This window comes from Macaca nemestrina, chromosome 2 (assembly GCF_043159975.1).
Source record: "Macaca nemestrina isolate mMacNem1 chromosome 2, mMacNem.hap1, whole genome shotgun sequence".
NCBI classification, from domain to species: domain Eukaryota; kingdom Metazoa; phylum Chordata; class Mammalia; order Primates; family Cercopithecidae; genus Macaca; species Macaca nemestrina.
The window spans coordinates 106,708,269-106,729,574 of record NC_092126.1 but is presented as its reverse complement, the minus strand read 5'-3'; the positions used below and the strand labels follow the sequence as shown (position 1 = coordinate 106,729,574).

Sequence of the window (21,306 nt, the reverse complement as noted above, 5' to 3'; positions counted from 1 at the left end):
AGGTATAAGAAGCGGCTTCCCCTAATATCATCTACACGCCTACAATCTCTTAGGACCAGATGTGTCACGGAATTTTGACTTGTTCAGGTGTTAGGTAACAAGATGCATATACATGTGTTATGCAACAGCTTGAGTGTGGTATAAAGTGGACTCCTATAGTCAATTGCCTTAATAATTGCTTTCCTCAGCCCTCTGTTACCAAAAGGTCAAAGGCAAAGTCAAGATAGTGCCATCTTCTCACACCTCTCCCCACCCACCTGGGCAGCCTGAGGAGTGGGCTCCAGGATCAGGTTAACAGTGCATCCCTGGCCAAGACTCTTTCCTTTTCTGAGTCTCATTGCCCCTGCAAATGAAATGCAAACAAGAGCCTGCCCTGCCCATCCCTTTCTGTGGGGTTCCATCAGAATAACATCCACATTCTCTGGCTTTTAAGACTCTGAAGTCTGCCTTTGAGAGGAGGTTCACACACCGTGCCTCTTTTGCTCAAGACTTTTTTTTTTTTTTTTTTGAGACAGAGTCTCGCTCTGTCACCCAGGCTGGAGTGCAGTGGTACGATCTCGGCTCACTGCAAGCTCTGCCTCCCGGGTTCACACCATTCTCTTGCCTCAGCCTCCCGAGTAGCTGGGACTACAGGTGCCTGCCACCCTGCCCAGCTAATTTTTTTATATTTTTAGTAGAGATGGGGTTTCACCATGTTAGCCAGGATGGTCTCGATCTCCTGACCTCATGATCCACCGCCTTGGCCTCCCAAAGTGCTGGGATTACAGGCGTGAGCCACCATGCCCAGCCTTATTTTTTTTATTATTTTTTTTTTTTTTAGAGTCTTGCTCTGTCACCCAGGCTGGAGTACAACAGTGCAATCTCAGCTCACTGCAACCTTTGCCTCCTGGGTTCAAGCAATTCTCCTGCCTCAGCCTCCCAAGTAGCTGGGATTACAGGTGCCCGCCACCATGCCCAGCTAATTTTTGTATTTTTAGTAGAGACAGGGTTTCACCCTATTAGCCAGGCTGGTCTCGAACTCCTGACCTCAGGTGATCTGCCCGCCTCAGTCTCCCAAAGTGCTAGGATTAGAGACGTGAGCCACTGTGCCCGGCCCTCCTCTGAGGCTCTTCGTGGCACACAGGTCATGAGTCAGTGGACAGGCAATGAGAATTTCGGGTTGAGAGCAGCATGGGTGAGCTGGAGAGAGCTATGGAAGGGAAGGTGTCCAGGCAGAGCCAGGGGCAGGAGCAGGGTAGCTAAGAGGGAAAGAATTCCCATTTCCAAGACCCTCCATTCCTTTCTTGAGCACCCACCTGTGTTCTAACCCCCTCTCTCCTCACACTTCCAGAGTGGCCCCCACAGGACCTACTTCTAGGTTTTTTAAAAATTCCCTTCGGCCTCAGGGGGACCTCTGGCTCCCAGGCTGCACAGCCTTTGTGAGAATTCTCAGGCTTACCTGCTGGTGTCCCACTCTTTGGCCCTCCACTCCCCACCCCCACATTTGAGTGGTCCCTGGGCTTCTGTCTCAGGCCTTTGCTGCCTTCTCTCAGCCTAAGCTCTCACCAAAGTCTCCCATTCTCAGGGGTGAGAGCATTTCCTCAATACTTGCAGAGCACAGATCTACAAAGGGATCCCTCAGTCAGGTGCAGAATCCACAGTGTAAAATGAAAATGCAATGCCCTTTTTCAAACATTCTTGAGAATTTTATCTTAGGCTGGGTGCAGTGGCTCACACCTGTAATTACAGCATTTTCGGAGGCCGAGGCAGGTGTATCACCTGAAGTCAGAAGTTCGATACCAGCCTGGGCAACACAGTGAAACCCTGTCTCTACTAAAAATACAAAAATTAGCCGGGTGTGGTGGCGCACGCCTGTAGTCCCGGCTACTCAGGAGACTGAGGTGGGAGAATCACTTGAGCCCAGGAGGTGGAGATTGCAGTGAGCTGAGATCGTGCCACCATATTCCAGCCTGGCAGAGTGAGACTCTGTCTCAAAAAATTTTTTTATTTTATTTTTTAACTTTTAAGTTCAGAGGTACATGTGCAGGTTTGTCATATAGGTAAACTGTGTCATGGAGGTTTAATTATTTCATCACCCAGGTATTAAGCCTAGTATCTATTATTTTTCCTGTCCTCTCCTTCATCTCACCCTTCACCTTCGGGTAGGCCTCAGTGTCTGTTGTTCCCCTCTATGTGTCCATGTGTTCTCATCATTTAGCTCCCACTTGTAAGTGAGAACATGTGGTATTTGGTTTCCTGTTCCTGTGTTAGTTTGCTAAGGATAATGGCCTCCAGCTCTATGTATATTGCAGCAAAAAACAAGATCTGGTTCTTTTTTTTATTGCTGCGTAGTATTCCACGGTGTATATGTACCACATTTTCTTTATCCAGTCTATCATTGATGGGCATTTAGGTTGATTCCATATCTTTGCTATTGTGAATAGTGCTACAGTGAACATAAATGTGCATGTCTCTTTATGATAGAATGATTTATATTCCTTTGGGTATATATCAAAGGTATATACCCCTTGGTATGTTAATAGTTCTGTTTTTAGCTCTTTGAGGAATTGTACTTTCCACAATGGCTGAAATAATTTACACTTCCACCAACAATGTATAAGAGTTCCTTTTTCTCCACAACCTCACCAGCGTCTGTTTTGACTTTTTACTAATAGCCATTGAGACTGGTGTGAGATGGTATCTCATTATGGTTTTGATTTGAATTTCTCTAATAGTCAGTAATGTTGAGCTTTTCTTCATATGCTTGTTGGCCACATGTATGTCTTCTTTTGAGACATGTCTGTTCATGTCCTTTGCCCACATTTTAATGGGGTTGTTTTCTTCTTATAAATTTAAGTTCCTTATAGATGCTGGATATTAGACCTTTGTCAGATGCATAGTTTGTAAAAATTTTCTCCCATTCTGTAGGTTGTCTGTTTACTCTGTTGACAGCTTCTTCTGCTGTGCAGAAGCTCGTTAGTTTTATTAGATTCCATTTGTCCATTTTTGTTTTTGTTGCAATTGCTTTCAGCATTTTTGTCATGGAATCTTTGCCCATTCCTATGTCCAGAATGGTATTGCCTATGTTGTCTTCCGGGGTTTTTATGGTTTTGGGTTTTACATTTAAGTCTCTGACCTGTCTTGAGTTGATTTTTGTACATGGTGTAAGGAAGGGGTCCAGTTTCAGTTTGCATCTGGCTAACCAGTTACCCCAGTACCATTTATTGAATAGGGAGTCTGTTCCCATTGCTTGTTTTTGTCAGCTTTGTCAAAGATCAGATGGTTGTAGGTGTGCAGACTTATTTCTCGGCTCTCTATTCAGTTCCATTGGTCTGTGTGTCTGTTTTTATACCAGTACCATGCTGTTTTGGTTACTGTGGCCCTATAATATAGTTTGAAATCAGGTAACATGATGCCTCCAGCATTGTTCTTTTTGCTTAGAATTGCCTTGGCTATTCAGGCTCTTTTTTGGTTCCATGTGAATTTTAAAATAGTTTTTTCTAGTTCTGTGAAGAAGGTCATTGGTATTTTGATAGGAATAGCACTGAACCTGTAAATTGCATTGGACAGTATGGCCGTTTTAATGATATTGATTCTTCCTATCTATGAGCATGGAATGTTTTTCCACTTTTTAGTGTTATCTCAGATTTCTTTGAGCAGTGTTTTTGGTTTGTTTTTTTGTTTTTCAGAAGGAGTCTCACTCTGTCGCCCAGGCTGGAGTGCAGTAGTGCGATCTCAGCTCACTGCAACCTCTGAGCAATATTTTGTAGTTCTCATTGTAGAGATCTTTCACCTTCCTGGTCAGCTGTATTCCTAGATATTTTACTCTTTTGTGAAAATTGTGAATGGGATTGCCTTCCTGATTCGGCTCTTGGCTTGACTATTGTTGATGTATAGGAATGCTAGTGATTTTTGTACATTGATTTTATTTCCTGAGACTGCCGAAGTTGTTTATCAGCTGAAGGAGCTTTTGGGCGGAGACTATGGGGTTTTCTAGATATAGAATCATGTGTCTGCAAACAGGGATAGTTTGACTTCCTCTCTTCTTATTTGGATGCCCTTTATTTCTTTCTCTTGTCAGGATTTGCCCTGGCCAGGATCTCTAATACTGTGTCGAATACGAGTGGTGAGAGAGGACATCCTTGTCTTGTGCCAGTTTTCAAGGGAAATGCTCCAGTTTTTGTCCATTCAGTATGACATGGCTATGGGTTGGTCATAGATGGCTCTTATTATTATTATCATTATTTTTCAGATAGAGTCTCACTCTGTTGCCCAGGCTGGAGTGCAGTGGCATGATTTCCACTCACTGCAGCCTCCACCTCCCAGGTTCAAGCAATTCTCCTGCCTCAGCCTCCCAGGTAGCTGGGGCTACAGGCATGTGCCACCAAACCCAGCTAATTTTTGTATTTTTAGTAGAGACGGGGTTCCAGCATGTTGGCCAGGCTGGTCTTGAACTCCTGACCTCATGATCCACCAGTTGCGGCCTCCCAAAGTGCTGGGATTACAGGCATGAGCCACCATGCCCGGCCAGATGACTCTTACTGTTTTGAGGAACCTAGTTTATTGAGAGTTGAACATGAAAGGGTGTTGAATTTTGTTGAAAGCCTTTTCTGCATCTGTTGAGATAATCATGTGGTCTCTGTCTTTATTTCTGCTTATGTGATGAGTCACATTTATTGAGTTGCATATGTTGAACCAACCTTGAATTCTGGGGATGAAGCCTACTTGATCATGGTGGATAAGCTTTTTGATGTGCTGCTGAATTTGGCTTGCCAGCATTTTGTTGAGGATTTTTGCATCAATGTTCATCAAGGACATTGGCCTGAAGTTTTCTTGTGTCTCTGCTAGGTTTTGGTATCAGGATGATGTTGGCCTCAAAGAATGAGTTAGGAAGGAGTCCTTCCTCCTCAATTTTTTAGAATAATTTTAGCAAGAATGGTGCCAGTTCATCTTTGTACATCTGGTAGAATTTGGCTGTGAATCTGTCTGGTCCTGAGCTTTTTGGGGGTGGTAGGCTATTACTGATTCAATTTGAGAGCTCATTATTGGTCTGTTCAGGGATTCAGTTTTTTCCTGGTTCAGTCTTGGGAGGGTGTATGTATTCAGAAATTTATCAATTTCTTCTAGATTTTCTAGTTTGTGTGCATAGAGGTGTTCATAATATTCTCTGATGGTTATCTGCATTTCAGCGGGGTCAGTGATAATATCCTCTTTGTTGTTTGTTTCTGATTATGTTTATTTGGATCATCTCTCTTTTGCTCTTTATTAGTCTAGCTAGCAGTCTATTTTATTAATGTTTCCGAAGAAACAACTCCTGGATTCGATCTTTTGAATGGTTTTATTGTGTCTCAATCTCCTTCAGTTCAGCTCTGATTTTGGTTATTTCTTGTCTTCTGGTAGCTTTCTTAATTTCAGCCTAAATTTCATTATTTACCCAAAAGTCATTCAGGAGCAGGTTATTTAATTTCCATGTAATCGCATGGTTTTGAGCAATTTTCTTAGTCTTGATTTCTAATTTTATTGCACCATGGTCCAAGAGAGTCACTGGTATTTCACTTCTTTTGCATTTGCTGACGATTGTTTTATGTCCAATTGTGTGATCAATTTTAAGAGTATGTGCCATGTGGCAATGAATTTTAAAACAACAGCAAAGCGTCAAACTTAATGTGGGACTCTTCTAAGTGTGGTGCCCCCAAATGAGTATACAGGTCACATACACACATGAAGCCAGCTCTGCCAGCCGGACATTGACTCAGTCTTGTTTCTACCTTCATGCTGGTCTTCCTGTTAGTAACTGTTTCTACCAGTGCCCCCACCCCAACTCTTTTCATCTTCTAATCCAGAAACCTTGGAGTCCTTGTAAAAGGATAAAGGAATCAAGATGCAAAATGAATTCTGTCTCAGCAATGTCCACTGCTACCTCCTGTGGCTCACACAGGGACCTCCAGATGATCGGAACCCTGCTCACACTCTTCAGTTCTCCACTGTCTACATTCTTCCTCCCTGCTTCGCCCTTCTTTGAATTCCCTGACCCTGATAGCGGTGCTGTGCAGACACATCACCACCTCTGATCCATCAACTTGTGCTAATTTAAATCACCATTTTCTTCTCCAAGGGCATTATGAACTGGCAAGAACCACCATTTTTTTTTTTCTCTTCTGACTTCCCAATCTGTAACGCCTTGCTCAGAGTGAGGTGTCCAGCAAGTGCTTAGTCCTGGATCCAGGGGTCCTGAAAAATACGACTCTCTCCCTAGTAGTCACAATGTCCTTAGGCCCTACTAGCTCAAAAAGGGCTACATCCTATTTCCCCTTCTCGTCTGTCTCTCCCCAGATCCCAGAAGTCGGAGAAACTTCTTCCCTGCTGAGCAGCTGTAGGGGGCAGAAGGGCCATGGATTAATAGCCACTTGAAGTCTGACATGTCCTGTGTTTGGCCTCTTCAAGGACTAGGAAGGAGGTTATTGCAGCCAGAGCTGAATGAGCAAGTTGAGAGAAGCAGATGTGGTAACTGGGGCAGAGGACAGATGAGGGCCTTGTGGGCCACCACACAGGATTAGACTTTTAAATCTGAGATGGGAAGCCATGGAAGGATTTTGAGCAGGGGAGTGACCCACTATTTAGACTGCTGTTTCTGGCCATGATGGAATTAGAGGAATTTGATTGACCCTCTTGCTTTAAACAACTAGGAAACCAAACAAAATATATGGAGCAATAGTTTCCAGACATTGAGCAACACCCCTGAGAGAAGGGAGGCAAATGAGGTGAGCCTTGTGAGTTGAATGCCCCAGCTGACTGCCCAAAGACAGTTGCCAGAACACAGAGAGGGAGAGCCCAAATAGTCTGGTTGAGTTGAGCAAGTAGTTTGAAGTTCAAGATCAATGTGCAGGGCAGAGAGGAGGGAGCTGCACAGATAGTGAGCAAGCTCCAAAAGAAAATCTGTGGTCTTTGGTTGAGTACTGATCAGTACTTATGAGAAAACTACCCGAAGCTGGAGAAAGAACCACTGGAAAGCAACAGGCTGAACAATGCTCAGAACTTACCCAAGGCTGGGAATAGTTCATGTTCCTACCAGCCAGAAGAGAAAAAAAATCTCAAGAGTCTCTAGAGAGGTACTGCCTCAGTAGTGGGCCAAATTAGCCCTAGACTGAAGACTGCTCAGGATCTACCCTAACAGTTTAAAAGCAAGACATGAATGATCCAATTATTTTAAGTAACTGCATTCCAAAATGAAATCCAACACTTCATATACGAATACAAAAAAATTCCAGCATTCAACAATGTAAAATTCAGTGTCCAGCTTTGCAATAAAAGTAAATCAATTTTTATACCAAATGATATCTTTCATAAAGGAAAAATAATTTTTCAGACAAGCAAAAGCTCACAGAATGTAATGCCAGCAGATCTGCATTATATGAAATGTTAAAGAATGTTCTACAGACAGAAGGAAAACCAAAGTGTGGATCTACACAAAGAAATGAAGAGTGCTGCAAATGACAAATATGTAGCTAAAAGACTCCCCCCCACCCATGTTTAATCCCTTAAAAACTAGTTAAAACAATATTTATATATACAAAAATAAAATGTATGACAACAGTAGTATAAAGAACAGGAAGAGGAAAGTAGAGGCATACAGTTGCAAGGTTTTTATACTCTACATGAAGTGATATATTAAGATAAGACTGTGATATAATAAAATACATGTACTGCAAATCTTATAGCATCCACTGAGAAACAAGAGGTACAGCCAATAAGCCAACAGTGGAGATAAAATGGAGTAACAAAAGGTGCTCAGTTAAACCAAAACAAAGTAGTAAAAGAGGGAAAAAGAACAGACGAGACAAATGGAAAACTAGGTAGGTTTAAACTCAACCATATTGACAATTACACTAAATGTAATACATCTAAACCCTCAGTAAAAGACAGGCATTTGCTGATGGGATGAAAAAGCAAGCTCTAACTATATGATATCTACAAAAAACAAACCTTAAACATAAACACACAATAGGTTAACAGTAAAGAATGGAAAAAGATATATTCTCATAAGTCAAAAGCTGGAGTGACTATATCACTATCACACAAAGTAGATTTCAGAACAAATAATTTACCAGGCATAAAGAGGGAACATTTCATGAGGAAAGGGATCAATCCATTGATATGACATAACAATCTTAAATGCATATGTACCAAACAACAGAGCTTCAAATTTTCTAAAATACCACTGCTAGAACTAAAAGGAGAAACAGACAAATCCACAACTATAGTTGGAGATTTCAACACTCCTCTCTCAATAATTGACACAGAAAATCAGTAAGAATATAGAAAACTTGAACATTATCAACCAACTTGAACGAACTGACATGTGTAGAACACTCCACCAATAGCACTTTCCAAGCACTCAGGAAACATTCACCAAGATAGGTCATATGCTGGGCCATAAAACAAGTTTCAAAAGATTTAAACTGTACAAAGCATGCACTGATAAAAATGGAATTAAACCAAAAATTATAGAAACATATGTGGGAAAACCCCAAATATCTGGAAACTAAACACCTTTCAAAACATGGTATGTTTTAGCCTTTAAAATTATCTCTCATACTGCTAAGTGGAAAATAAACGAGAAAGACAAGGGCAAAAGCAGGGAAACCCTTTAAGAGGCATTTACAGTTGAGTGCCATGGACTAGAGTGGTAGTGGTGGCGGCAACAAGAAGCCGTCAACTTTGAAAGGCAAGTAAGATTTGCTCATAGACTGAATGTTGGGATGAAAAAGTGGATGACACCAAGATTTTCAGCTTGTATGAACCTATTGAAGGCTAGGAGTTGCTATTTATTAAGATGGGTGCACTAGTAAAAGGATTTGAGGGGAAAGATTAGGAGTTTTGAACTTGTAAAAATTGAGATGCTGTAGACACACAGACACATCCAAGTAGAAAAGTCAAATAGGTAGTTGAAATTCAGTGTTCCCAGGCTATGTGGGCTAAATATAATTTGGGCTTCTATCAGCATATAGATACTAGACTAAATGAGATGAGGAGTCACTGCAGATAGAGCAGGGGTCCAGAATTGAACCTTGGGACATTCCAAATTTAGAGGTTGGAAGAATGAGGAAGTACCACTGGACTTGAAGAGCAGCAAGGCAGAAGTGAGATACAGAGAGATGGGAAGTTCGCAAGGAAGAGAGTGAGCAATTTATCAGATTCTAACATGGGATTGAAAATGGATCACAGGAAGTGGTTGCATGAGGCTGGAGTAAGGTGAGTTGCGGACAAAGGTGAAGTATGCCAAAGGGCACAAGATTTCTTTTTTGGGGGGTGGGGTGAAAGTCGATTATGGTAATGGTTGTGAGAATTGAGTAAGAGTAGCTGACCTTGGAATCACAGTAACAGGAGGAATGTGTATGAAGGAAGGGAGGAAGGCAGAGGTGAGAACTTGTGGCAGTTCCCATTGCTTCCCTTTATTCAGTTAGGCAGCATGGTGACCAGCAGAGTGAGGAAAGGAGATGAAATAGAGAAAGTATACTTAATGGGCACCCTGGCCCCACCTCTTATTTGTGGCCATGAGTTTAAACATAGTAATGCCTGTACTTTTTCAGCCACATCTGGTGGTGCAGGCACAGGGCATGGAGGAGGCTGGGTCTAACCGAGGTGGGATCACACAAAGCTGCACTCATGAGAAGCAATACAACACAGGACACGGTTTATATTGCTGAACACCAATATGTCACTTTATTATTTGGATTTTTTCCCATTTGTCACATACCTGTCAATGTTTACACAATGAGGGAAATCAACCAGCATTGGAAGCAACTGACCAAATCAGTTGATAATTATGTACCCTCTTAACACACATCAATTTTCACTTGGTAGGGATTATCTTTAATTCGGTCTCACAGCTATTCTTAAAATTGGTGTCAAGATTGTCACATCTTTAAATACAGATAGAATTGCCAGAAGTACATAATTATATATATACACACATACAGAAAAATACAAGACTGTTTTTCCACAATATTTAATTTATACACTACTGTAACTCTATGCAACTTTTGAAGACAGGTTAAGGGGTACAAGTAACTGTTTAGAGCAAGTAAGTAGTTTGGTCCAATATTATCTTAATGTAATGGTTTTTCGCTCCCTCCCTTTTATGTGACGACATACTATGACATACAACACATGCACAATCATTCACTTATAAACAAAGGAGTAAGACACCACTCAGACTGACATTTGTACACCCCGAGGGTCAACCAAACAACTAATAAGGCTATAATACAGCTATGCAGCATAAATGGTCAACACTGCTGATCCTAAAGTGAGCACCATATATACATCTGAATATAAAAAACCATTGAAACCAAACACATATGGGTTAGTTAAAAGGTGCCATTCCAAGGCTATACATAATCACAGGAAAAAGTATTTACACTGCTTGGAAAACAGCTGCAACAAAGAGTTTATTGCCAATGCCCTTTATAAACTTCTCTCCTACGTTTAATACAGATGTTACGCTCACTATCTATGTGAACCACACATCTTATTTCTGGCCCTTTATAAGATCCCTGCTCAAGAATTTCAAGCAAATATGTTCTATGGCTTCACCCACACATCTATTCTCATAGCTTTCAAATTATAAATACCACAATGAACTAGAGCTGTAGCTTAAAACGTATCTAGCCTAGGTCTAGAAAGTAAAATAAGTATTTTAAGTATCATTTTTACTTAGTTTAGTAAGTATACTGTGAAATTCAGAGTTCTGAGTAAAATATATTTATCCTAAAGTAGCAGAGTCAGTGTGTACTTGAAGAAACAGTGACCACAGCAATGCAGTTCTTTGGTGATCCGCCCACTCTCCGAATTACAGGACCAGATGCGTCTCAGTCCGTCACCTCAGAGACATGATGTGGGGCTGAAGAGTGGGGAAGGGCCCCAGGTCCCAGCCACATTCTATCACCAATGTTGCTAAGCACTGCTTTTAAGACTCCCAGGGCACTGCATGAAAAAACAGCAACTGGCCCCTTCCATAATTAGCAATTTGCAATATACAGTGTCCTACAAGATAAAATGCCACAACAGATGATTCTCTGGTCAAAAGCAGTCTTTGTACAGGAATAGGTTAAAGCAAGAGTTCTTTGATTATTGTTTTGGCAGGAAAAGGCAAAGTGAAAAACAATTCCAGAAAAAAAAAGTTACAAAGCAGGCTTTGTGCATTTTTGTTTGCTATATGTGTGAATTTTACCCTTTTATGTATGTTTTTCATTCAGAGCTAGCTGAGCCAAAGGATATAACTGAATGAAAATAACAAAAGAGATAACCTAATTACCAAACTCCTAAAAACCAAATCCCAGTAGGTTTTAATTCATAGGGTTTTAACTTTGCCAACATTTGTGTGCACCTTCTGTACTAGGCCCTATAGTTCTTCTATCTACATGGAAATCCTGCAGTGTGCCCTACAGGAAGGAATTTACACAGAGCATCTTTTTGTTCTGTTAGACAGACATACACTCTCTAAGTAGAGTTAAGACATCATCACTTCATCACATTACAAAATAAGATTGTCTGCTTGTAATTTATCACTACAGGGGAAGCTGCCTTATAAATCTAAGTACTTTATCTCACCTATTACAAAAACAAGGAAATCTTTTTCAGTTAAATTTTAAGAGCCCGAACTTTGTTTTTACACTATAGCTTAAGACAAACAGGTGTGGGTATGTTCAAATTGTTGTTTTAAGGTTTTCAGTGCAGACACTCACTGTCCTCTGCTCTGCACAGGCCATGGACGGCTGGGCGGCACAAGGTCGCTAGCTGGCTCCAGGCCTGTGGGCATCACAACGTTATTGCTTTGGTTCTGTCTCAGACACCAGAGAGTGTGTCTCAGAGCCCAGAGTTTCCACATCACAGAAGGTCAGGACAGGAATTCAGATTTTTCACAAAGAAAAGCATTTTTTCTCTCTCTAAGTTAAGTGCAGAACATCAAATTTCTAAGTGCTCCATTTATAAGAGGTTCCAGATATACATCTTAATTTAATCCTGATCATCCACATTAAAATTATGAATGTAAAAATTACATAATAGGCTTTTCGGCTGAAAAAGAAAAGAAGTGTCTAGCAGCATGCACAAAGACCATGCATTGTCACATCATCAGGCGAACAAATGGAAAGGTAATAAATAATTGCTCCTAACGCCCACTTTAAAATAGTAAAACCAAATGGGAACAGTGAAGTGAGCCGGTCTTCACTGCTCTGAGCAGGAAGCGTGCTAGCGGCCAGATGGGGCCACAGTCAGATGACGTGGCAACAGCTGGCTGGGCTGGATGCACACAGCAGCCCCTCCTTAGGGTTCCGCTGGATGTTCACAGAGATGGTCTTTTCGCACAGAGGTAGCTGCAGCACATTATTTTTCAGGTTCTTGCTCTTTATCCGTTCCAATTCAGTGGTGGTATCTGCCATGTGGTCAGAGAAAAACTTTATGCCGCCCACTGCAGGGGCCTGCCCTGCATTCCCTGTGGAGCTGATGCACATTTTCCACGTAGATTTCTCTTGGACTTTCACACTGGAAAACGACAAGCCATTCTGTGGATCGATAATGTACTTGGTGCTCCCATGAAGCTGGGAACCGAGGCAGAGGCTCATGAGTTTGAGGCTCTCAACGAGCTCCCCAGCACTGCGAGAGGCCAGCTGCATGGAGCTGCTGGGGCCGGCACAGCGGCGTGTGGTACCCGATGTATTGGTGGGGTTGCCACCCGAGCCGCTGGAGGGGCTGCCCCCACCAGCATTGTTCTCGCTGGGGCTGGCCTTGTCCGCCCCTCCGCTGGCATTGCTCGGCTTGCTCTGGCCTCCGCCATCCCCCTCACTGCCAGGGGGCCCCTCGCTGCTATCCCGGCGGTGCCAGGAGTAGGTGAACCCACTATCTTTATCGAGCCGCCGCCGGCTTTCAGAATCATCATCACTGGTCTCCGAACTACTGCAGCTGGAGCCCCGGCCCTGACTTTTCCTCCGGTGGTAGCGTTTGTGAACTGTACCTGGAGAAGCTATGTTCATCTTTAACCTGCTCAACTTGGGAGGCAGATTCTCATCCATGTCAAACTCATCATCAGATTCCCCTTCCTCAAAGATCTGGTTGAGGACGGGCGCGCTCTTCCTGGATGTCAGGCGGTTGGTCACAGATGGCTTCCGGCGCAAAACCACTTGTGTTGAGAGGGACATGGGTTTCTTGTCCTCCTCATCTTCCTCTTCATCTTCTTCCACTCTGAACAGACACTTCCGCCCACTGGCTGTGGGTTTTAAGCTTGCGGGTGGCACCGTAGACAGTGCTGGTCCAGCCAACTCGGGGAGGTCATCTTTCTTAGCCGAGTCACACAGGCCTTTGCTCCTGTGGCCATTGAGGACACTGTCAGCAGCCCGAGCAGGAGACTGAGGGACAGTCGTGTGGGACAAAGGAGTGGCCGTGAGGTCATCCTCAAGGTCCTGGGGCACATCAATTTTGGTTGGCCATGACTGCCTATGTAACAGATAGATTGGAGGGGGGAAAGCCATATAATCATTATGCAGATGATAGTAAAGTACATCACATCAAACTTACTGGGACAAAATCTACAGACTTAAAGAAAAAAGCAGCAACCCTGCAAACCCATTCAACATCCTATAAACATCAGCAAGGCCACCAGAAGGGCAAATGTGGTTTTGAAACATGGTTCAGTTTGTGGCTTATTGGCCAAGTGACAACTTCATCACAGCTGTCAGAAAAGAAAACAGGGCAAAGAGCTACTCCATCTTTTCTATAAAAAAGCTTTATACTACAAGATAAACGTTTTTTAAAAGCCCATGGAGGCTATTGACAAAGCAAAACCTGAACAGCACACGTTGTGTTTCTTTGGTTCTTAGATCACAACCTTTAAAGGTATATTACTACAAATAAAATTCACCTGAAATTTCCAGGGCTCCTCATTTTACCATGGGGTAAGAACTTGGCGTTTATAAAATGAAATGGAAACAGTTTAATGGATCTGAATAGAAAGAAAAGTTGTATGTGTAACACATATACATTATACAAAATCATATAAAAATCTCTTCTTCTCCAATTAAAAAACTCACTAGGTTAAATAAAAATGTCTGTCTTTTGAGACAGGGTCTCACTGTTATTCAGGCTGGAGTGCAAGGGCATGAATGCGGCTCACTGCAGCCTTGACCCCCGGGGATATCAAGCAATCCTCCCACCTCAGCCTCTCGAATAGCTGGGACTATAGGCGCACACCACAGTGCCAGCCTTAAATAAGTATATTTTTAAATGCCCATACAAGAGTAGTGAATAGCAAAATTCGCCATTATTTAAACTTTCATTTTATCTCCTAACCTGGAGTTGCCAAAGTAACAAGAATACTGCTTGGTTCCCAGAGAAGATGAATTTTTTAAATGAGGCTCTCTAGCTGCTATTCTGAATAAACATCTCTGAATGGTCAACTATCCTCTCTCCCCAGGGGGCATAGTAATATAGTTATAATAATAAAGGCAGGAACAAAATTTTACCAGTGGCCACTGTATGTGGAATATCGACTAGACTTGCTATGTGCACAGGTTCTTGTTTTGCACAGGTTCTCCTTTAATAAAACAAACGTGTCATTAAGAAAAACATTTAAATTTGAAGCTAAGAAGCAGTATTCTCTGAAGTGGTCATAACCGAACAATGGCTAACACTGTGTGGCCACGTCCTGCTTCTGGGTTAACTTCTTGATTTTCCATTCCAGAACTATCTGGCTGCAGTCTATGAGATGCCTACCCTGCTATCTGGCTCCTCCCTAGAGAGTTCCAACAGTGCTGTCCTGGGCTCTACAGGGCAGGCTGGAGGAAGAGTCTCTGGAGTCTGCAGACAGGCCCCGGACACAGTCATAACAGTTCTCAATTAGAAATAATTCTAAATGCCTAGGCCCTTCTCTCAGACCTCATGTTCTTCCATACAAATGTCTTGTATGGAAGAACAATTATTCATATTTTTCATATATTTAACAAAGTTAATGCTACTATATCTGAAACAGAATCCGTTCTAGAATTTCAGAAACCTTAAGCTACTTGATTTGACAACTCCCAAATACCACGCCACCTCACTGCTGCAGGATCCCACCTCACTGCTGCAAGATCCCACCTCACTGCTGCAGGATCCCACCTCACTGCTGCAGGATCCCACCTCACTGCTGCAGGATTCCACCTCACTGCTGCAGGATCCCACCTCACTGCTGCAGGATCCCACCTCACTGCTGCAGGATCCCATCTGTAGCAATGGGATTTCAGCTAAGCCACATCTTATACCTACATCCTGAGATGGCATCTGGGACTTCATTCTCTAGTGGAGTCCCTGTGTTCTCGCTCAATTCCAGGTCTAGGACTCTGCCCCTGGACTCCAGAACCTGCAGGCCAAATCCCTGTTTCTTTCTGCCTACCGATCTGCTTGCGAAGACACCCAGCCCAGCTAGGAGGCTGGATATCAGTCTCCAGTTAACCACTCATCTCAACCAGCCTGTCACCAATTCTTCCAGACTACCCACTGGTGCACACAGCATGTATCTGTTCTGTGTGGCTGTGGCTCTCACTGGCCTGACCCTTCCTTCCAGCTAGTTGCCATTTTAAATACAGTCTCCTGACTCAGTCCAGGTTTCCACCTCCTAGGTCATTCTGACCACAAGGCATACCCAGCAATGGAACCAAAGGAGGTCCAGGGTCTTGTCAATAAAGTTACATTGACAACAAAGAGAAGGCAAGTCAGGAGACACTGCCACTGCCAGTGGGTCCTGTGCCATAGAAAAAAAGGCGCTCATAGCTTCTCCACTTCAGAGTCCTCATGACAGCAAAAGGAAAACAGTTCAGAAAGCTCTAGTATTTTAAATTCTTTTTATTTTTAATTTTTATAGAGACAGGGTCTATGTTGCCCAGGCTAGTCATGAACTCCTGGGCTCAAGGGATCTTCCCACCTTGGCCTCCCAAAGGGTTGAACCACTGTGCCTGGCCTATTTCTTTATAGCTAATGTTGGTCTCACATATACAATCAGCTTTAAACTGAGTTCTGGTATGTTTCACAGAATAGAAGAGTTCAAATCTAAATATTCTCTCCTCCAGAAGCCCGGTGGTAGCGCCAGTCTCGGTGCACCTGGCGAGTAGTGATGATCTGCCTTGGGGTTACTCTTTGTTGCCAGGGAGCTCGGGTCAGGACTAGGTTGACCGTAACTTCTGAGCATCAGTCTCTGGTTTATCTCATCCCCAAGAATCCCCTCACTCCCTGGGTTCAGTCCTCTTCTAAGCAGACACTAGACAGTGTGCCTAGTTTTTATTACAGAGGAATGCATCCAAGAAATGAATAAAGTTACTAAATTCATGTTCTAGTTAAACTAGACTTCTAAATCTTTACTGTTTGGCAAGCTGGGAATGTTTCCTCCCCCTACTCTGCCACTCCACCCAAGCAACGAAGTTCACATGGCGAGACAACTGCAAGTAACTTAAAATCGAAATGGCTTTCTTAATCTTTTACAATCATAATATTATTATTCACAATAATATTCACACACATATATTCATAAATATTTGGAGGTACACACAGCTTTACTCAGAATCAGAAGCACGCTTCTGTTTTTGAACTACAGTTCCATGGGTTACTTTATCTGAGTGCATAAAGATAAACTTGAAATAAATTTCATAATGATAATGAAAAAAGTAAGCCTTTTCCATGCTTTGATTTTAAGTGGAAAGTTACTCTGGCAGAAGAAAAAGCAAACCGGGAAGGCTGGAAGAGAGGAGGAGGAGGAGGAGGAGGAGGAGGAGAGAGGGGGTTAGAAAAGGCTTGGGGAGCAGCACGTTCTGACTTTATTGAAGATAATGGTGGTAAAATATTCCCAGCAGTGTCGGCAAACACACAAAGCCCTGGTTCTAAGTGCTTTACATATGTTAATTCATCATTCCTCTCCACAACCACATGAGGTAAATAGCATTGTTACTTTTGTTTTACAGATTGGGCAGCTAAGTCATAGAGAGGTTAAGCAACCTCCCAAGGTCAAGCAGCTAAGAAATCAACTAGCTAATGTGACTATCCAATTCTGGATATCCTGAGAGAACACTGTGGCATAGCAATACTCTATTTAATTTTAAAAATTGCTTCAAATAACTGAGGGAAAATTCAGCCTTGTTCCTAGAATGAAAAACTAAAGAAAATAACAGATTAATACATGTTGGAGTTGGAAGAATTTAATGAAAATAACTAGCAAGACACTCTGGCGTGAGGCTGCTTCTCCAAACATGTTTTCCTGACCATGCCAACAGACACGGCCCGTCCCCACTGAGCCCAGGAGTGGACGGCATCCCTGGTGACGAGGGAACCCAGACCCTCATGTACCCCCGAAGAGCCCATGTGTGGCTTCTCCAATGAGGCCATCATCACTGTTTGTACTCTCTTGCCCCAAAGAGTTAGGAAGCATTAAAAAAAAAAAAAAAGTTCGCTATTTCAAAACGTTAAACTTACTAAAATCAGTGAAGATTTTTTTCTCACCTAAACTGGGCCTTGATATTGCTCGGGCTTGCAGATCTGGTCTGTATTTCTTTCTCTTGCTTTTCTCTCAGGATCCTTTCAGCCAGCAGGAAGTACGTGGCTGTGATATGGTTATACCTGTTGGTTTCCAGGGCTCTGAGGAAAACAAGGTGAGAGCAAACGTCAGCCATATCAGGAGGTTTTTTACAAGAAGCAGAACTGATTTTTAAAAGTACAAGCAAGTTAAATTCAATAGCTGGAATCTTTAAAATTATGCAAAAAATGCAAACCAGAAAAAAAAATCAAACTAGTAGCTATTTAGGTCACTCAAAATTCTAAAAACAACTGCATAAAAATGTTCGTATTTTTATGAACATTTTTCATAAATGAGAGAAAAATCCAAAATGCCAACAGCAGCTGAGTTAGACATCAGTTTTAGACACTTAAGATAATGAGTGCACGCATTATTCAAAATCTAGATTTGTGTGTACAGTGTTTGTTCAGGTGGCTTACTTGCTTCCACTAGAAGTATGAAATGAAGACGAAGTCTGTGTTACATGAATGTGCACTGAAGTACTAATATCAGTCAGAAAAATTAGAAAATGTTTTTATTTTCATACTCCCTCTGCATTTACTGGCAATTTAGGCACTACAGAATAATTAAAGAAATTGAAAGTATGTCACCATTAATTGCTGTGAATAAGATCAATGTAGTCATTCATCCATTTAAAAAGTTATGCTCACCGAGTACCCAGTCTGGCTAGACACGGTGCTGGGACACAAGGCCCAACAAGGCCCACAGCCCTGCCCACTCTTTTGTAGCTGGCCTGTCACAGGATATACTGGGGCGTGCTTTGGCGGATCCCACAAGGCCAGGAAATATATAACTATGGTTTTCAGAAACTTTCTGTAGTTACTGAAAATACTCACACAATGAACACTTAGGAAAGAAGCAACAGCAGACACCCATTTTTCAAAATGTACATTGGGGTCACAACTAATGGGGGCAGGGCAGGCTGAGGCATGAGATTCCAAAGGAAGTATCCAAGGTAAAATTCAAGGGTAGAATGACTTATTAGTTTCTTCAGCAAAGTACTGAATACAGGAGTTGGCTTGGGTTTGGAAATGTATTGTGAGACAAAGGTGTGTGTTGGAACTCAGGAGTCACCCTCAGAATGAGCAGCCTCTTAGGATGTGAGCAGCAAGCACGGAGTAAGGCTAGCTGAGGGGACAGCAAGACTGGCTCGCCCAGCTATCAGGAAACCAGCAAACTGGCAAACTGGAGTCACCTCAACCATTTAAATTGTACTACCTTTTGGATTTATAATTGAATTTATATTAAGTAGTTCTAGATGACACTACTGCATGTATATATGTTTTAAGCTAAGAACAAAAGGCCAGTTCAGAGAGATATAAACAGCCTTTTATCCACTCAAAAGTGAAAAATCATTTTCTACACATTCCAAAAGTGAGTAAGTGTAGCAGAAACAGCAAGTGTCCTGTCTTTGTCACATGTTTAGGTAAGTTAAGTAGCTGTGAGTCAATACTATAAAGAATCATAATACATTTGGAAACTTACAGAAATTTGTACTTAAACCAAAATAAAGAACCTGAGTTTATTTTTATAAACCTCTCTTTCCATCAATGTAAAACACTCTAAAGTGTCCTTTAGATAGACACTGCCCTTCTTGGGGATCAGAGTCTTCCAGTGGGCATGCGTGTGGCAGGAAGACACACGGCAGGAGTCTGCAGGTCCAGCCCACAGGATTCTCTTCCCCCAAGTCAGGGAACTGGATCAAATCCCGAAAGGGCCCTCCTGATGGAAACCCCTTTTTTTGCCTTCTAGGGCATACTCTCTTTCCAACATACCCAACTGTTTCATCCAACACATTAAATAACCTTTGACCTTTAATTTGTGGAAATATTCCTTATTTTTACAGTCAGGACCTCTTACAGAAATTAATCATTATCAGAACAAAGAAAATGCATTTTTTCTCTGTATTATCTTTGATTCCAAACTGTTTATTAAAAACTGGCTTTGGTTTTAAAGGATGTAATTAACACAACTTGTATAACTTGCAGGCTCCAGGTGGCTGCAGCAGGGTCTCTCAAGGGCCAGATAATAAATATTTCAGGCTTTGTGGGCCATGTGGTCTCTCCCACAACCACTCTGCCATTGTAGCACAATGCAACCATTGACAATACTTAAATGAATGGGCATGGCTGTGGCCCAATAAAACTTCACTTATAAAAATGTGTGGCCGGCACCATTTACCATCTCCTGATTTAGAGGACTCTAGGCATGTGGTACTGTTCTCCCTACTCACTGTGGGGACCAGAAGGAGACAGAAGAATGAGAATAGTGCTACAGATAAGATATATACTGGGATACAAAACAAGCTGTTTCATTCCACCCCTACAGAAAGGGAAAAAGGTCACAGCACTCACTGACACTACCCAGCAATGGCTTACTTGTTCACTAGCATAAAACCAAAACACCAAAAAAAACCTGTGTCAGACCCTGGGCCAAGAACTTGAGAGATAAATGACACAACTCTTGCCACCTATTACACAGGTGTCCAAAGGCTGTGTTAAGTAGAGAGAGCCCATTCCAAGAATCCTAAACCTGAGGCCCCCTGTACTGACAGGCATTGACGTACTCTACAATGGCGTCTCGATCCGCTATGTCCCCAAGCACCATGCGCTGAATGATGCTGTTGTGCTCCTCTTCCGAGAGATTTTTGTATGACACAAGGGGAATGTTATACTTTGTGGCTGGTGAAGGGTCCACTCCCTGAAGCCAAGGATGATTTTCAATCTCTTCTAAAGAAGCCCTTCTCTTGGGATCTCTCTGTAGCATCCGTGTGATCAGGCTGGAAAGGAAGGTAAGTCCATTGTTAAAGCAAACTGCTTGCAAGGATTAGTAATGATGGATCATTTTATTAATAAAAATGATTTCCTATACCATCAATTAAATTAGGTGCACTAGTGGTGGCAGTGGGGCAGATGGGAATAATAAAAATTTAGTACCACTGCAGTCATAAAATAAAAAATCACAACCTCCAGATATACTGATAAGCCAAATGCACAAATAAGAGCTCCCTATCATCTAGAATTAACTATAGGTATCAACATCTGTTCTTGAATTAACTGCTGGCTTAGTGACATACCAGAATCAAATTCAATGATCAGCAATGACATACAGAATAGAGTACACAAGCCCACTTCTGCTTCAGAAAAAAATGAATGGTGCTTCTGATGAAGACAACTAAAATACCATGTAATTTATTTTATATATTTTTTTGAAACGGAGTCTCACTCCGTTACCAGGTTGGAGTGCAGTGGCGTGACCTCGGCTCACTGCAACCTCTAACTCCTGGGTTCAAGCGGTTCTCCTGCCTCAGCCTCCCAAGTAGCTGGGACTACAGGAATGAGCCACCACATCCAGCTAAGTTTTGTATTTTTGGTAGAGACGGGTTTCACTATGTTGGCCAGGATGGTCTCGATCTCTTGACCTAGTGATCCACCCGCCTCAGCCTCCCAAAGTGCTGGAATTACAGGCGTGAGCCACCGCAGCCGGCCCATGTAATGCATTTTTAGGAAAATATTTTATTTAAAGGCACCATTTTGGCAGAATAAATAAGTAACACTCAGCAACTAAAAATGAAGTAAAAGCAGAACCCTTATGAAGTGAATGACATCTGCTTCAGCTTTACAGGCTATGTTGGGTGCATATAACAGAATATAATGTGTAAGGCCTACTGAAGGTAGATAGTACAACTACAGTCCTTGCAAAGAGCTAGGACTCCCGCTTCGATGTGAAGGTAA

The 21,306-nt window shown here is 42.3% G+C and overlaps 2 protein-coding genes across 6 annotated transcripts in view; one reads left to right on the top strand and one right to left on the bottom strand.

The window, feature by feature from the left end:
* Positions 1–11,000, top strand: part of LOC105480296 (anoctamin 10) — a 257,728-nt gene extending 246,728 nt beyond the window's left edge. For both annotated transcript variants that reach the window (XM_011738921.3, XM_011738922.3), the window contains exon 14: positions 6,313–11,000. The gene's annotated coding sequence lies outside the window, so the exon portion shown is untranslated. The remainder of the gene's footprint in view (positions 1–6,312) is intronic.
* LOC105480294 (SNF related kinase) overlaps positions 9,674–21,306 on the bottom strand; it is a 62,698-nt gene continuing 51,065 nt past the window's right edge. For all 4 annotated transcript variants that reach the window (XM_011738917.3, XM_011738920.2, XM_011738918.3 and 1 more), the window contains 3 exons: positions 20,139–20,351; positions 17,500–17,634; positions 9,674–13,473 (listed from right to left, as the gene is read on the bottom strand). In XM_011738917.3, coding sequence (XP_011737219.1) covers positions 12,255–13,473; positions 17,500–17,634; positions 20,139–20,351 — 1,567 coding nt within the window. In that variant the 3' untranslated portion in view covers positions 9,674–12,254. The remainder of the gene's footprint in view (positions 13,474–17,499; positions 17,635–20,138; positions 20,352–21,306) is intronic.